Raw genomic sequence first — 18,499 nt, 5'->3', positions numbered from 1 at the left:
TAATATATTTGTTTTGCATTTTAAATGTTCATTTGTTTGTTTGAAATATAAAACAAAAACCTCAGAACAACAAAGTCTGGCAACTGCTGTGCATTTATATAATGTGATGAAAATATGTAGTTTCTGCTTGCCTTTATGAATGTCTTCAGTATGTTTTTGCCTAAAAATCTGTTTTTACTTTTGCACCATTAGTAATGCGTTACCCAAAGGAATCACAGAAGCTTTTACCTGCAGTGTTCTGTATCCTCTATGTGGTGATTTTTAATGGATATATCTGCCTGTCTACTAATTTTCAAAGCACTGCTGTTATTTTCATACTTTTCTAACAGTTATTGAAATGATTAACTGTATAACCGTTTCACAGGTTGGAATTTACCTTCTGGAAGCTGGGCTAAGTAAACCAGAGTTTCTCAGTGATGGAGGTGGGAGACCCAAGAAAGCTAATCAGCTGATCCAAAAACTCATGGAAAAGTTCTATAGCTTTTTAATTCCAGGTAATGCAATTCAGTTGAATGTTGATTAATTTTTGTTATTAAAGCATGTTGGTTTGTTTTTTTTCAGTAGTATTAAATGTAAGTGAAAATAATAAGTTATTCCTCTATCTAGAGCAAGGTAATTTTTTTCAAGGTAATGTTATTAGTGATTCTCTCTGTGTTAGCATATGAATAATGGCCAGATAATGATTAGTTTATGGTCAAATTACAGGTGATATAATATTCCTTGTCTACAGATAAGACCCAGAGGCACATAGAAGTTTGAGTCCTTACCTTTTTGCAAGTAAATACAGTTTTCACTGATTCTTGTTGGCTGATTGAACAGTTCTACAGTAGCTTGTCTTAAGTTACACAGGGAACTGTTTAAAAGAACCATGAATTAAGTTTGGAAAGCTTTTGTTCCTGGTTAGTGCCTAACACACAACTGTGACTACATTATAACTGCTTTACAATATAAGCCAAGGAGAAATTTTGTGAAGTACTACAAAATGCGCCTTTACAACAGTTTTAAAATTACACCAGTGCAAACTTATAAATATGGGCCTTGTTGTCATTTTGAAATTGAAGATACGTTTGCCAGATTATACTGGGTAGAGAGACAGATTTTTATAGAGTGATCAATGACCACTTTATAGTGTCATGGCTTAGGAAACTTAAGAAAACCCAACCTTTGTCTTGTTCCTCAGTGTAGAATGGCTTCAAAATCTTAGTTGAATACTGACTCAATGACAGTGACAGTAATACACTGAGTTTTAATGCTTTTGCAGAAGCAACAGAAGCATAGCGCACACCCACCCACCCCCAATACTTGTACTTCATTTCAGAAGGCAGAAGTGTATAAAAAATTAGGCAGCTTGCTAAAGAGAAGCTAAAAGGAAGAGGTAACGGTAGAATATGTACATCCGTGTCTGCTGCAAAGAGTAAATGCACAACTGTCAGAAAAGACGAGATATACCAAGAAAGGGCCAGGACCAGTATAACTTTAGTATGTGGGGAAGAGAAGATACTGCATCTAAGAGGTCATCCTTCAAAAAACTGAAGTAATCTGACTATAGCAACTTGTCAGTTTAGGTTTAAAAGCACACTGAAGCAGATCCAAAAAGAAGTCTGAAGAATAAAGAGCTTAAGATATAGAAATGAATAATAATATTTTTAAATGCAAAAAGAGAAATGTGGTATCATAAATACATTAGAAGTAGAATATCTCCTGAGAATTTGTAGACTTGAGATGACTAAGGCATTTGAAAGAGTGCTCAAATAAAATGTGCAGGAAGCACAGTTTGCCTCTCTGCCAGTCTTCTTATTGTGGAAGAGTTGGGGAAAGGTACTGTTCACAGACAAAATGAATAGTGACCTATTTGGAGAACCAAAAATAATTTTCTGCTGGAACCTGGGACATTTGTCCTCAGTACGCTAAAGAATAGATTTTTACGGACTGTGTGATTCAGTATAGCTTACAGTTGAAGAGGTGGTGTAGCGTCTGAAATGGAAGATATGCCCCTGAATGTTACTAGAGCAAGAATGTGGACCTGAGCAATGGGTTGTTATACCTTGACTTATCTTTTCCAAAGCCATTCAACCCCTCATGCTCCTAAAGGAGCTGTGTTGCCAGTTGGTAAAATTTCTAACTTTTTCAGCATGTGCAGTTTGATGTGGTGTAAAATAATAATAGTCTTGATTCTACAGCAATGAATGCCATGTAAACAACTAAATAAAGGGTGCGGAGAATCAAAATAAATGGTTGTGAGTATGTATGAAGGTCACCAGTCAAGTCCTACAAAGGATGCACAAGGCATGTGCAGCTTAATGTATTCTGTTATTATTAATGTATTCCTAATGCTTTTGGAAATACGATTGGTGAGATGGCATCATCAACAAACTTTAAATGTCTTATTCAGCATAATAGAGATGAAGAACAACTGAAAGCTTGCAAGCAGGCTGACCAATGGAGATTCAGTATAAATTTAATGTAGATAAATATTTCCACACTGTGAAACCAGTTACATTTTCTAACAGTTTTTAAGTACAGATGGAGCATAAAGTAATATAGCCTTGATTCTACGGTGATGAAGGTTCTTAAGAAGCATAAATGGATTTATGTTAGAATAAATTCTAACAGCTTAGTCTGTGTTTGAATTTCACCTGTTTTAAAACAGAATAAATTGAAATTTTTGTAAAACTGCACATAAGTATGTATTTTAACACTCGCAATATACACCTAAAATGGACTCTACGCAGCATTCCAAGATGAGGCTTCTTATCTCCATTGATGAACAATTTCTTACATTGATGGAGTTGCACACAAGGATCTCTGTTTGCTTTAATAAATATCTGGTTTTATAATAGTTTGTATCCTTTATCCGCTGTATAATGTTGCATGTTTGTTCTTGTTGCTCCAGTGAACGCATAGACACAGATCACCTATAGATCCAGCTAGCTTTGTTCTTAATATGAAAAAAATGGTCTGCGTAATTGATTTTTTTTTTAATTAAAGAAAAAAGATGCCTATTTAATTGCTTTTCTAGTGAATGGTAAATGTTTCGGAGTTTGTTTTCCCATAGTCTCATGGAACTGTAGTATCACATGCAGTAGCATGCCAATAGAATAGACCATATACGATCTTCCTTCAGTTTTCTTAAGAAGAAGAAATTCTTTGTACAAAGAAGAGGGTTTTGGTCTTTGTATGGCAATTTTTAATACCAAATGTGAAGCAACAAATTTTCTATTCATCCATAATAAAGGAGGAAAACAATTACATTTTCAGTGATGCAGATAGTCTTATACAGCAACCTGGAAACTGCCATACAGATAAAATGTAAAGATCCTACTGCAGGTTCAATAGTGGAACTTTAGTTCAGTCATTGAAGGAATTAAGTAGGATACTTGATGAAACCTATCAGAGAAATTGATTTTTCAGGTAGTGTAATACCATCTGTTTCTTGAAGGTTTAAAAAAACCCAAACAAACCAGAAACAAAAGCTATGTAATTGAATTACGTTTTGTTATGGTTGAAAGCATAATTAAATATTCACTGTTTAATAAGTAACTGAGAGAGGAGTAACTTCCTTAGTGTCCTTTTAAAACTCCCTGTGGTACATGAACTTTTTAATCAGGGGGGGGAAATTATCTTTGAGAGAATGAACAAAAAGGTATGGACAAAGCATACCAAGTCATATGAAAAGAACATTTTACATTATATTGTAATCTTTTCTTTCATGTAAAATTCTGGAATTACTTAGTTTATACAGAAGTCAATTTATTAAGCTCTGAAATGTGGGACTTGAAAACTGTTACTTTACCAAGTGTAATGATAAGTGTCATTATGAATCAACTTCATCGATCAAAGTTATACCCTGCAATCACTCTGATTTCTCTGTTCTTTCCGTGAAGTGAGGAATGTGTGTGAGAGGATCCCTTGGAATGGTTCTGTAATATATAAAGCTGCATGTTCTGCTTGGTGCTTTCATTTGGCTGGAACGTGAATAATCCTACACGTGCACTCTGGTTGCCTTCTTTGCAAGTCTATTTTATAAACATGGATTTATAGAAACTTCATGTCTTTTAGAATTCTTTTGTTCCTCGTGAAGCCCTGGAATTGTTCCATTGACTTCAAAGGATTAGATGAGGGCACTCCTGGCTGCCATACATAGGCACATAATTTCCTGCTGTTTGTTTTGGAAACCATTCTTCACCTTCACTATTCACTTGAATGAAAGAAAGCTTTTGCTTTCCATGAGAGTCCTAATAGCAGCCCCAAACCTTATTTTAGGATTAAGCTCTCTGATGTTTGTGCCAGGTACATCTCCTCTTTGTTAGCAGAAAGCATTGTTATTATAATTTGATTTAATTGTACCTGCCGCTAGCTGTTTTCTCTTTTTTTATCAGTATATTATACTTTTAAATATACCTTAAAGTCACTTTGTGTTGAAAATGCTGGCCTTGACTTGCTTCTAAATGTTTTTGGGTTGGTTTTTTTTGAGAAAAATACTGCAAGGTAGCTTTACCTCCAATACTAGCTGGAGTTACCGTCTTGTCTTTGAACTGTAGAACTGTACAGCTATGGTATTGGTACTGATGTTTTTAATTTGAGACCTAAAACACTGTTAAAACTTGTCCTCTAAGACCATTGTTCCCTCATCTTATATCCCAAAATGCTGACCCTTTAATTTTTCATGAATTTTTGTTCTATCGTGCTTAAATTCTGTGTGTGCCCATATATCCACTTCATGTGAAAAACAAATAAGCACAAGGCTTTCTTTCCTAGAGGATAAAAAAGAAGGCTATGCTTTCTGTCCTAGAGGGTACATGCTTCTCTTGAGGTAGGATTTTAATTTCTAAAGTACCTTGTCTGAATTTTTGTAATGATGCAAGTGGTGAGAATTTCATGTTGTCCTACTGCTACAATTTTTTTATCCAGATAGATAATTTAAAGTTAATGTGAAAACTCATTGAAGAGAATCGCCTGTGGGTTTTTTAATACATTATTTTATCCAGAAAGGCTTTGTTTCATGAAAAATACACAAATCCTTGACAGCCCGCTGTGTTTTTTCTGCTTTCTAGAAGATCATGAACTCGTTAACATTTAAGTCTGAAATGTGAGTTACTTGTAGTTCTGTATCAGTTGGAAATGTTTAGTGGAAGGTCTTGGTTAAATAAATAAGGTCTGGTTGCTCTATCCCTAAATACTAAAAGAACAGCTTTGCTGATTATGTATACCTCTGTGATTGCCATAGTGTGTTAATCTTAAATTTTGGGACAGTAGTGCTCATTGTTTCCTGCTGCTGCCTAGCTGAGTCAGGTACAGCCATGGCACGTTTAAATGATGTTTTGCATTGCTTGCTTTCATATGATATTTTGAAACATGTTATTTCATATTTCAAATAAATGTATTGCAGCAAAATTTACTGAAGTGTTGACCACGGTTGATTGATAATGCATGTCTTGAATTATTTGGTGTACGCAGATGAGCTGGAGGAAGATGAGGAAGAGTCTGACATGGAACTAGAGCGACAAAATATTGAAGAGCTTTATGACTTTGTAAGGCATACCCATCAGCAGGATATCGACTTACTGAGAGAGGATGTGCAGCATCCTGCATTAATTCCTATTCTGAGGCCATACCAAAGTGAGGCTGTGAACTGGATGCTTCGCCGAGAGAACCTTGCAAGCACTCCGAGCAGTGGCAAGTATATGAGTCTGGAAAACTGGTGTAATTGAGGAAAGTGGCATTGTATTGATTGAAGCTTTGTTAATGATTTCATTGCCATTTTTATAAAAGCTGTTGTTTGGGTAGTACCCTAAATGATAAACTAAATTTTGCTGAACAGCAGTTGTATCTTGTTGGTCATGAAGCACTGTGGAGGTAGAGGTCTGCTTTTTGTCTCTGAAAGTCGCAGTAAGGCTGAGCAATTTTAAGCGGTATGCTGTTTCTAGAGAAACCTCATAATGAACTCTTTTCTTCATAGAAAATGGACTGCACTTCTTATGGCGGGAGGTCATCACTCTGGATGGAGTAAAAATCTACTATAATCCATTTACAGGCTGGTATGTTTTTATAGTTACCTGCTTCTGAGAACGCCTCAGGGTTGTACTTTTTGAAAACCATGTTGGCAGCTTTTACCTTGAGGATATGAGATAATTCATAACTGTCATTTTTCAGTTAGCAACTGAAGGAGTAGAACAGTGATATTTTTAATTTGGAAAAAAAAAGGCAAACTGGAGTATATAAAGCACAGGTAAATATGTAAATCTCAAGTTGAAGACATTCTTAACTTTTTTTTTTTAGTTTTGGTACAGATTTATGGGTTTAAGATTAACATTTTTTTTAAAAAAATAGAGCATTGGAGGCTTCAACCTTCTGGTCCAATGTTTTTAAAGTCTAAAGGAAAGAGGTACTATAATGCTTTTTATTAATGCTGAGTATTGCATTACAAATTCTATTTCATTTTTCTCATTAATTTGTTTAGAATAGAACCTTTTGATTACTAGTTTGCGTTTTATTTTTTCCCTATATAACTTTCAGATGTTTAACATGTGAACATGAATGTATTTCAATAGTTTGGAGACAAATGTTATGATATGCTAAGGTATAGGAAGGTGAGGCCTGTTAAGGGGAAAAAAAATCCAAAAAGTTCTGGCATACGAATTCCTCTCGGTCAGGTCTGTACACCCAAAAAACTTGCTAGTTTTTGTCAGTCTCAGTTTATCTAATAAAAGATAATGCCTCACCTTAGAAACTTTGCCTTGCTGAAGCTATGCTGTGTGTGTCCCTAAACATGTGCTTCTCTGTTACACCATGCTACAGTTTAATTTGGGAATGTACTTGAATTTTAGTATTATCCGTGAGTATCCAATTGCTGGACCCCAGTGGCCTGGAGGTATTTTAGCAGATGAGATGGGTCTTGGAAAAACAGTAGAAGTGTTGGCTCTTATTCTGACTCATACTGGACCAGACATTAAACAAGATGATCTGATGTTACCTGAGGTAAGAAAACCAGGATAAGATTTAGTACGAAGAGTTAATGGAAATGCACTTCTCTTGAGTTTGTTGCTTTCTGGTTTATAGAGGTCCAGGTCTAAAGCTGGATTAAAGTACAGTGAAAGTGTTTGCTTTGTAGGAGGTGGTACTTGGTGGCATAAATAGTGGAATGGTTTGCATGAGAAGTGATTGATAGTTTGCCATTGTTGAAGAGTGTTAGCAGGCAACTGCACTCTTAATAGGCTGCTGGTAGTTTACACACAGTGCAGGAGTGTATAAATATGTAACTTAGTGTACAATGTTGGAAATAATTCTCCCCTTAATTTCATTGTGTTGATGAGTGTCAAACATCCATTGGACGTGCATTCTGTGCTAAAATAGGGGTGATTTAAACTCTGTGAATAAAGATTTCTGCTCCTCCTCTATTTCATATGATAAATGGGCTTAGTTTTGTATCTTTTCACTTTCCTCATCTGTGCATTCTGTGAAAACTTAGCACACTCACTAAAACCAAAAATTCTTCCTGCAGGGAGAATTTTAAGTAAACTTTTGCCACTTCTGTGAGTTCCATCCTTTTGAATTGATGGCAGCCCATTTCACTGTACATCTATTCATAATGATCTCCTGCCTGATTGTAATTTTATCAGCTAAAAAGACCCAGTTCTAAAGATAATAAGATGATTCTTAAATGTATCAGAGAGTCAGCGCTGAGGAGTGTGAAGAAGGGAGTATTGGCACTAAAGCATCTAGACATCAACTGGCAGCAATAGCTAGAGACCATAGCTTTTGGAGAGCTGGAGTTAGAAACTGTTTCATCATATGAGTAGTTGGGACAAACACTTAGCTAAAATTTTAGGATCTTTATGAACAGAATTACGTGACATTGTCTGTGATTAAAAGGTACTGTTCCACTCATCCAGAAGACCCCTTTTCATCTGTATTTTTCTTGTCTTCAAACACAAAATGACTTTGTCCTGAAGAAAAAGAAAACAGAAGTGCTTTATTCCAACAGACACTTTCTGAATGACTCCTGGCTTGTGTCAGAGTTACTCCAAGTATTTCAATTCATCGTAAGGCTCAAACAGTGTTTGGAATTTTATTGCAGTTAGTGTTAAAGAATTCAGCAAAGAAACCAGTTGGACAGGGCAGAGTGATGTGTCAATGAATACAGCTATAACAGTTAATCCAGTTAATCATAGAATCATTTGTTCCAGCTTTGGGATTCTTTTTTTATGTCCTGGTTCTTCAATATGCATCTCCTTGAATTAAATCACTATTCCTGAATCATTAATAATTAAGTAAATTTGGGGGGGGCAGTCTCTAAAAAGCAACTGACTTGTTACACAGGTGACTAGGGCTTTTCAATCTATATTGTGTACCTCCTTTTGTGTTTCTAGCTACATATTAAGTACATATTTTCCTTCCCCCATCAGTAACCTAGATCACTTACCACTACAGTCCTGCAACAATTCTGAAGTAGCGGAGGACCCAAGTGGCTTGCACAGGGCTGTTTTTTCTGTCAGCGTAAGGTGCTGAAGAGTTTGCTGAGAAACTGAACTGAATGGGGTATCACTCTGTACACTAAAAATGAGCTATCTGAGCAAATTTGTGAGATCAGACTACACATCTGTAGCAGCTTATGCTTATTTTCAAATGTGAAAAGATTAATGAAGTTCAGAATGACTGTGAAGAAATGTGAGCTAATAACTTATTTAATGTTGTCTGCATTAGGGTAAGCTCGTGAACTTCTTTGTTCCACCTCAACCTTCGGAAGGAAATAAAAAGAAAAAACCAAAGGAAATGGAGCTTAAATTGAAGGAAAAAATACAATATCCTAGTAAGTATTTTTGATGACTTTTAAAATACCTTTTGCTTTTGGCATCAGTCTTATATTGGCTGCTGACTATGAGTTCAAGACTACTCTTCAGTTCTGCAGAGTGAAATTATTCTTTTGCTGAGCACTCTGATCGAGGATTGCAATGCTACAGTCATCCACAGTTAAAAGTTACCAACTCAGAACTCTGTTCTACAGAGCTCCATGTAACTGAAGGTTGTTGTAAAAGAGTTTATGCATTTAACTGAAATACACTGCCTTTTTATAAACTTCGGTAAAAAAGAGTGGCTTCTGTTGCTATTCATTATTGTCTAAGAATCATTGAAAAACAGTGATTTGTAGGGCTACCTCAAGTAAAGCATTGTCAAAACTCCTGCCTGTCTTTATTTTGCATTTTTTGGATGAACACAGTGTTTATAGTTCCCTTGATGTGCATTCTCCAAGGCAACTTTCATTTTATCTGAGCTGTAAGTTTTTTGGCATTGATTCTACATACAGGCTTACGAGTGATGATACTAGCAGCTGTCAAGGAAATGAATGTGAAGAAAGGAGCATCCATTATTGCAATATTTAAGTACATCAGTGCTATATATCGGTATGACATACAGAGAAATAGACGGCTTCTCAAAAGGACTCTAGAAAAACTAATAGCAGAACGAGTAGTAGAGCAAGTCAAAGGACATGGTCTGGCTGGGTCTTTCAGGCTGGGAAAGAATTACAAGGAACAGAAGAAGCGAGAGAGAACCAAAGAGCAGGTAAAACATGCTGCTGTAGTTACTGCAAAGAATGTTGCAAATGCAGATCTTATTTCTACCAATTGCATGCTACTGTCAACTGTGTTGTCTGTGTGCACTATTTCAGCGTCACTGGCTTATTGATAAAAATGAAGAAAATTGAAGCATTTACTTTTGACATTCATGAACAAAGAAGCAGAAATCATAAGTAGATTAAATTTGGGCCTAAAATATTAACTATATCTGTCATAAATCTTTTAAAATAGTGTTGTGGGAGCTGGTGGTGTATTGTTCTGTGAAGTTGTCTTTTGAACACTGGTAAATATTAACCAAATCTTCGAACTGGAAATTAATATAAAATCTTAATATCTGTGTCTTGATGTGTTTATACATTAAAAAAAAAAGGTGAGGAGAAAGTCTGTATATTCTTGGTTAATTTTGCTTTGTAGATAGCAAGGTCTTCAGAAAGTGTTCAGAAGAAGCAGCTGATTGATGCTAAAACTCAAACCAAAGAATCAAGAAATAGTAATGTCACTTCTGAAAATGTCATTAAAATCCCTTCGCGGGTGGATATCACCATGGAAGAACATGATTATTGTACAACTAGCAAAAATAACAGGAAATTTGAAGCAGATCGTGAGAACTCTGTAAAAGAGAATAATGTGCAGCAGGAAGCTGTGGTCCCAAAGTCTCCTGATTTGCAAGGCAGCCTCCTTGTCTCCAGTGATGTGAGCAGTCATCCTGATTTTGATGTTTCAAAAACTACAGCTGATGTCCAGCAGGAAATTCCAAAGGACCAATCCTCACATTCCCAAGAACATGCCAGCGGTAACATACAACATAGCAGTTCTGTATTTCCATTTAACACCTCTGAATACCGATTTGAATGCATCTGTGGTGAGCTTGGGTTGGCTGACTATAAAGCTCGTGTGCAGTGCCTGAAATGTTACTTATGGCAGCATGCGGAATGTGTAAACTACAAAGAGGAAAACCTGAAGATCAAGCCCTTCTACTGTCCCCATTGCCTTGTGGCAATGAAACCTGTTTCCACGGGAGCAACTCTGATCATTTCTCCAAGTTCTATTTGTCATCAGTGGGTAGATGAGATCAACAGGCATGTAAGATCATCTTCTCTTCGAGTTCTGGTAAGGTTGTGTTCATATTCTGGCGAGCTACTTTGTCAAGGCTCGGGGCTTCCTGTCTGACGCATCACATAAAGTTCGGGGGTTTCTTTGTCCTCTGTGTCAGAATTGTGCGTTTCTTGTTATTAGACCTATGTTTTGGCATCACATGGTGCATTGGTGTCCCAGAAAGACTGGCTGCATTTAGTTCTTCATTTTTTATCTCATTAGTTGGTCACTGGGAGGTGATACATTGGACTAGGTATCTATCAAATGGAAGCAAATTTTGAGCAGTTGCAACAGCAGGTGATTTGAGAGGGAAGGTTTTGTGTGTTTGTTTGTTTTTTTCTGAAAGCTTACCAAGGAACTTAGAAAGGCCTAACTATAGTTGTTCTGGTAGTGTTGTCTCACATTTGCACCCAAGCAGCTCTCTAACAGTTGCTTCTCATTTTTTTTCTAGATAAAATCGAATGTTTCAGTAGGTAAAGTGTGCTTGTGAATTTCTGGTTCTTGGGCTTTACAAGAGAAGTCTTGGGCCTTGGTGTTTCCAGAAAATAACACCTTTGCAACTGGGGCACAGTGTCTATAACATCTGCCATATCTTTTAGGATCTTGCTCATCTGGAGACCATGTATTGTCCTTTTACTTGATTTCTAATAGCTGTATGTGTATAAAATAATTACACATATAGCAACTATGGCTATACAGGATTTTTTAAAATATAGTTATCGCAGTATTCAAGGGTAGCCATTGTCTTTTATTAATGATGTAGTCAAGTTTTGTCCTTTGTATTTTTAGTAGGCAAGAACCTTTGTAAGGATAAAGTACTCTGAGAACCGTACATCCCTTCTGTTTTGAATAAAATAATAGTAGTAGCAGATTGATGAAGAGGGAAAGCTTTGTATTCAGGGATATATCTGATGTCTTCAGCTATGCTGCATAGATGCCCGATGTATACGTGAATTCTAGGCTTCCGGTGAGCTATTTGTGTGAGAAGTGTAATTAGTTTTAGTGCAGCAGCTAACAAATGTGTAAAACTTGCACAGTTTTCTTAGGATCCAGTCCAAGTTTTATACCAGCTTTGATGAAAACTGTCAGAAATAGATTTACATGGTAACAGTAAAAGAGCTTAAATCCCGCATGTCTGTATGTTAAGCTGTGTAACACCTTCCATTCTAAGACACTGTTTTCAATTTTTTTTAACTGCCAACTATAAGTCATCCAGACTTCCTTTCAGTGTTGCTTCAAAATGAGAATTTGTTGGGTTTTTTCTGTAACATTAACGTGAAAATAGTGCAGACATTTCAAAGAACTAGTTTCTCATGTTAACAGGCTTTGCATTGCATGCAAAGGGTGGTTTTTATTTTTCCACCAGCTTGCAACCCATGGGAAATTCTGATGGCTTTATGTAATAGACAAAGAAATTAAAATTTATCTGTAGATCTTGCTTTGTGGCAGGTTGTCTTTTCCTGCCGCTGTGAAAACAACCAACACTTGGCCAAGTTACAAACCTCCGGAAAATCTGTTCATAAATACTATGGAAGAGATCATTAGACTTCGACAGCTACTTTTTTTTCTTCTTCACAGTTGCTTCAGTGAGCATGCTCTTTTTTTTTTTCCCCTTCTTTTTCCTCCTCTTTCGTTCTTTCTCTTTTGTTCATGTGCATTGACTTGGTTGCACGTCCTCCATTGTCACACTCTGAAGCTGAACAGAAATTTTCTGCAAGTGTTTCTTCCAGTTGACAGAAACACTGTTGCCGTATGCACAAACATAAAGGAAGATTATTACTTGAAGAAAAAGACCGTTAACAGTGAAATTAACAAATGTGAAATCACATACTGATCATCAAGGGGTAAAGATGGGGGGGAATCAACTAAGGTTTTATAGTGCCACCTTAATTTTGGTATTTTTAACTATTGGTTGTGTGATTGAGAGTGATAAAGTTTGTGCCCATATGAGGGACTGAAAGACACTGTGATTTTCTTAAATGGTAAAAGTGTTTGTAGGTAGTTGCAGGTAAACACTAAGCAAGATTGTGCATTCTTATATGATAAATCATGAACTTGCAGAATGAGAGACGAATAGAAAGATGCTAGTTATTTCAAGATGAGACTAAAATACAGATTCTTGCTAAAAAAGATAGGGATATTCCTGTATCTGTCAGAAGGAGGCCTTATTTATTTTAATACTGTGATTAACCTACAGACCTAGATGAGTGTTAAGGAGTAGGTAATGATAAAACTCTTAAAGTAAGCAATGGATGCCTGTAATTTTGAAGTAGGTTCCTGAAGTAAATTGGGAGCAAGAGAAAAAGTTTGTATGAGAAGGAAAAAAAAGGCGATTGATACATAGCTCTAGTAATAATTGTTCTTAGTACCTGAAAATCCAGGACATGAGGAATTGCTCCTATTCTAAAAATAGATTGTGTACTGTACCACATATTATTTGAAATTTTAACATGTTTTGGTATTGTAAGTATACTGGGACTCGTACTACGTGCTGTATTTATTTTCTTTAGATAAAGAATATTATCCTGGGGAAGCACGTAGTAAGATATTTGGTGTAGCTTGTTAATTTTTTTATTTAAACTGTATTTGGTGTAGCTTGTTAATTTTTTTATTTAAACTGTAGTATGTTTCCAAAGGATTAAAATGCTTTAAAAAGCATTACACTTAAAAAAAAGCTTTATGCTTAAAATGCTGGGAGATAAGAAAAATACTTCTGATATTAGAACAAATGTCAACATGAAAGGTTTATAATAATATTCTGTGGATGCACAGGGACTGTTTCTTACTAGGTATTCTTTCTTTCTCTTGAGTCTCTGTAGAAGTCTTTTTTTTTTTTTTTTGTAGATAAAACATTACCCAGAGTATCATTTCTGGGTTTTAAATGTTTTGCTGCATAATTCTGTCTTTGCTTAATTATCCATGAAATTTTTGGGGCATTGGGGAGAAAGGTAATATACCTATGGTAAAGAAGGAGAGGACTGAATATGTAACACTGACTTACATAATGTTGCTCTGTACAACATTATGAAATAATTAATTTTGCAAAGTAACTGTTACAACAGATAACTGTTGTAGAAAATACTGAAGTCCTTTTCTGTTTTTCTTCAAAGGAGGAAAAGCTTGTTTTGTAAAAATATAAATAATCATACATAAAAAATTTTGCATCAGTGTCTGGATTGCATTTATTATTGGTGTTACTTCTGTGTATTTCCCACCATGCTACTATATGAATACAGGTTTTATGAACAGTTTCTTCTTATATGAGTAACACTGCTAAAAGCATGCATGTTGTAAGCTGTATGGGTGTGTTAGAATTTTTATTGAAGTGGCTCTTACCTTCATTCTTTGCTATTGTGCTATTGAACACAAATCTGTGTAGGTGTATCAAGGCGTGAAGAAGCATGGCTTTTTGCAGCCACACATGTTGGCAGAGCAGGAGGTAGTTATCACCACATATGATGTCCTCCGCACTGAACTGAACTATGTAGATATACCCCACAGTAACAGTGAAGATGGGCGCCGTTTCCGCAACCAGAAGCGGTACATGGCCATTCCCAGCCCCTTGGTAGCAGTGGAGTGGTGGAGGATCTGCCTTGATGAAGCACAAATGGTTGAATGCACTACTGCAAAGGTATGACGTTCCTGGTCATGAATTTATTTAACTTGAAAAGGTTTTGACAAGCTTATTGTAAATAATACAATAAACTTCCCTCTCCCCTTCTTAACGTTCATTGCACTCAGGTAATTTGTCCTTGCAGCTTGTTCTTTATAAGTGAATTTTTTGTTGGAGTTATTTACTAGTAAGTGGTTCTTCTCTTGGGATTTTGGCAGACTCTGAAGTATACCCACCTCAAAAAATACTTAGCGTAATCTATACCGACAGTTCAAAAAACTAGGTCATCACGTTGTATATGGTGTTTGATAATTTCAGACAAGACACTGGCCTATTCGGTGACGTGATTCAGAGGCATAGATACATCCTTTGAGTTAGAAGCTAAAATGGTCAACAGTCTGTCTGCAAACTCTAGGGCTGTAGTCTGCAGAGGGTGATTAATTAGTATTTGTCCAGTCTTTTTGCCCAAGACAGGAAGACAAAAATGCTACTTACATAATGAATTATGGGCTTTAATTGTTTGTTTTGGTTTTTTTTTCCCCCACATACTGTTTCTTTTGCTGTTTGTCGTCTTTGAACCTGTATGTGGTGGGTTGACCTTGGCTGAATACCAGGTGCCTCCCAAGCCACTCTTATCACTCTCCTCCTCAGCAGAACAATAGGGGAGAAAATAAGATGGAAAAAAAAAACCCCACCTTACGGGTCAAGATGAAGGCAGTTTAATGAAGCAATAGTAAAGGTCACGCTTGTGGAAGTGAAGAAAACCAGAAAATTTATTCTCTACTTCCCATCAGCAGGTGATGTTCGGCCACTTTCTGGGAAGCAAGACTTCATTATGTGTAGTGGCTGCTCCAGAAGGCAAACGTTGTAAATAATGATTGCCCCTCCCCTTCCTCCTCCTTTCTTCTGGCTTTTATATCTGAGCAGACGTCGTATGCTGTGGAATATCCTGTTGGTCACTTCGGGTCAGCTGTCCTGGCTGTGTCCCCTTCCAAGATTTTACGCACCCCCAGCCTGCTGGGGGCTGGTGGGGGATGTTGGAGAGGCAGCCTGGATGCTGTGCGAGCGCTGCTCAGCAGCAGTCAAACCACTGGTGTGGTATCACCAACTTTCTAGCTACCAGTGCAAGCACAGCACTGTGAGGGCTGCCGTGGGGCTCAGCCAGACCCAATACACCTTAATTGCACTTAATTATTTGGAAGTGGATATGACTTTTACCAGCTTTCAGTTACCCTCAAAAAAGCTCAGTACAGTAATTTTATACACATTTTTATAATATATTGTATCAATGCTGCTTACAGGTCTGCTAATATCACATACTGAAAAAATGTTCAGACCTTTTAAAAATAAGGTCCACATCTTTACAGACTGTGTTCCACTCCGTTCTTCCTTTCCAACTGTTGGTTCTATCTTCTTTTGCTAGGCTGCTGAAATGGCACTCCGCTTAAGTGGAATCAATCGCTGGTGTGTCAGTGGCACTCCTGTGCAGCGAGGATTAGAAGGTGAGATTTTATGTAGCAGTGTCTTCTGTGGGTTTTTCTTGTGCTGATAATTAGGTGTAGTGGTTTGAAGCAGTTAAAATGTCTGCTATTTTTTCTCTGAATTCTTTAGATGCTCTGACTTGGGAAGCAATAATCTTTAAGAATGTAATAAAACCATCAATAAATAAATGTATCAGTACAAAAATTGCAGAGCTGAAATCTTTTTATCTCCCTGAATTAGCAAATACTTTGAGGAGAAAAGCTGTATGGTGGAACAGCTGACTCAAGGCTGTTCTCCAATTTTCACTTAGTAAAGTGGGTAAATATTAACCCTTCCTTATTGCAGCTAAAGATGGTCTGCACTGCTTACAGAACCCTTCTGTCCAATACAGCAAGCAAAGCTGTATTTGCTTTTTGCATAGCCCCGTATGAACTACTGTGGGCATCAGCTGCCATGAATATAAATTCTAAAAATTGTACTAAAGCTTTATGAAACTGTCTTAAGTCCTTATGTAAGGACTTAATGAATTGAGATGAGTGGCGTAGGGAGCTGTATGTTAGCAGGTGTCATTTATCTTGTCTTTTTTGTGAGGTACTCAAGTTTCTGTAGACAGGCTTCATACAGAGATAGAAAAAAGAAAGGAAACAGAGTAACTTCTTTATCTCCCTGTGTTCTTTGGATTTAGAAATATGTGGTGCACATTGAGGCAATTTGAAGGTGGATAAATCGGTGTAAGCATTTGTGTGCATTTGTGAAGTATTGTTCAGATACCAAGCTATTATAAAAGTCAATATTGTAGATTAATTCATTATGGAATTATGGATTAAATTTATAAATACACACAGTAGTTGTGAGAATACATAGTTAATAAAGCAAACACTATAGAAGTGATTCATTTGACTGTCATGATTAACTTGTTCAAGTCCTTATGTATGATAGTGTTGATTTATACATATCTGAAATGTTACGTTGTCCATAATACGTGTTGGCCAGGTGCTCAGGCTATATTGAGGCAGCCCCCATCACAGAGGGGAGAAAACTGCTGACTGATTTCAGTTTGTGCCCCAGTGTTGTAATTAAATGGGATAGAATGTCTGGGTAAAAATTGCTTCCTGCATAGAAATAATTCTTAGAATTTTTCTTCCCCTGGTCTGTGATGTATTTGGTGAATGTCTCGCATTTCTCATCTTTTCCAGTAAGATTTAGATATGAGCTTAAAGTCAGTATGTCCTTAAATTTTGTCCCCCAGAATGATGGGTTTCTGAACCATCTCTCAATTAGTAAGAAAACAATAAAAGTGTGTTTTGTTAATGTCTTATGCCTTAGTAGAAAAGTGAATGTCTTCTCAATTGCAGCCCTTTCTAGGATTGTGGGCAACAGACAGTTGGTGCACAGCAGGCTGTGAAGTAATGATACTGAGCAGTATTGCTTTAGAAAAACCTGGCAAATCCAGTTAACCATATGCAATCATGTAATTTCTACCTCTCACCTCTGCTCTGAATAGGTTTACGTTCATTGCTCTTGAAAACTTGAAAAGAGGGAAGTGTCTCACAAATAGTTATAGTCCAGAAAGTTCTATGAAAATCAACAACTAGCTAAAGGAGAGAACCTCAGTCGTCCTCCACTTGGTCAAATTACCTATTTTGGTGAGGGAATGACTGGAAAACAAGTGGAAAGATGACAGCCAGGATGTAGTTGCTTTATGTCTGGTAACCTTTGTATGAAATGTAATTTTTTTGGAGGCATATTGTGAAGTATTAGAGCACAAACACTGTACTAAAACACTTTCTTTTCTTGGCAGATCTGTACGGATTAGTCCTTTTTCTTGGAGTTGATCCTTACTGGGTCAAACATTGGTGGGACCAGCTTTTATATCGACCTTATTGTAGGAAAAATCCCCGGCCTCTCTACAGTCTAATTGCCAAAATAATGTGGAGATCAGCAAAGAAGGATGTGATTGACCAAGTAAATAAGAGTTTTGGCTTTTAAAATTCCTGAACAACATTTATCAATACCTTTATTTGCAAATTACTTTTCTTTTTTAATTGCAGATTCAAATCCCTCCTCAGACAGAAAATGTACACTGGCTTCACTTTTCTCCTGTGGAGAGACACTTCTATCATCGCCAGCACGAGGTGTGCTGCCAGGATGCATTGGCAAAACTCAGGAAGATTTCAGACTGGACTCTTAAGCTTAGTAGCCTAGATAGAAGGACTGTGACTTCTATTCTGTACCCTTTGCTGCGGCTGAGGCAGGCCTGCTGTCATCCACAAGCTGTTCGGGGAGAGTTCTTGCCATTACAGAAAAGGTGAATTTCTGTCACTTCTTAAATGGCTGGCTTTATCCAAAGCAAAAACTCTGATTGTCTCCAGCAGTGCAAGATCCTGTACAGTTCTCAAACAAGCTTAATTTTAAGCTTATTTAGTTAAATATGCAGCTATGGCACACCAAGGTATCTGACCTCTGAAGCTGAGTAGGATGCAGTAGGGTAGTTAATGTAGTTCTTGTGTAAAAGACTATGATACTGGGAGGCAGTTGTTAGTGCAGTAACATTTTAACCTTACGATGCTGATGGATACTGATGGTGTTGCAGGTGACAGAGTTTGAAACAAACCAGATTCTCTTTCAGTTTTAAATAAGCCCACTGATTTTTTATTCATCTTAGAAAACTCATGTTTATAAATGAGAACAAAAACCAAAATGAACCAACAGAATGGTATAATTCTTTAATTCA

The 18,499-nt window shown here is 36.8% G+C and overlaps 1 protein-coding gene across 1 annotated transcript in view; it reads left to right on the top strand.

The window, feature by feature from the left end:
* The window catches only part of SHPRH (SNF2 histone linker PHD RING helicase), a 65,220-nt gene that overhangs the window by 2,986 nt on the left and 43,735 nt on the right, over window positions 1-18,499 (top strand). The window contains exons 3-13 of the mRNA XM_055713254.1: window positions 365-494; window positions 5,458-5,676; window positions 5,960-6,038; window positions 6,828-6,978; window positions 8,704-8,809; window positions 9,305-9,561; window positions 9,990-10,685; window positions 14,050-14,301; window positions 15,707-15,785; window positions 17,567-17,730; window positions 17,817-18,073. Coding sequence (XP_055569229.1) covers window positions 365-494; window positions 5,458-5,676; window positions 5,960-6,038; window positions 6,828-6,978; window positions 8,704-8,809; window positions 9,305-9,561; window positions 9,990-10,685; window positions 14,050-14,301; window positions 15,707-15,785; window positions 17,567-17,730; window positions 17,817-18,073 — 2,390 coding nt within the window. The remainder of the gene's footprint in view (window positions 1-364; window positions 495-5,457; window positions 5,677-5,959; window positions 6,039-6,827; window positions 6,979-8,703; window positions 8,810-9,304; window positions 9,562-9,989; window positions 10,686-14,049; window positions 14,302-15,706; window positions 15,786-17,566; window positions 17,731-17,816; window positions 18,074-18,499) is intronic.

The sequence above is a fragment of the Falco cherrug genome, chromosome 6, assembly GCF_023634085.1.
Source record: "Falco cherrug isolate bFalChe1 chromosome 6, bFalChe1.pri, whole genome shotgun sequence".
Taxonomy (NCBI): domain Eukaryota; kingdom Metazoa; phylum Chordata; class Aves; order Falconiformes; family Falconidae; genus Falco; species Falco cherrug.
The sequence above is the reverse complement of the archived record's forward strand: the minus strand, read 5'-3'. Positions and strand labels throughout refer to the sequence as shown.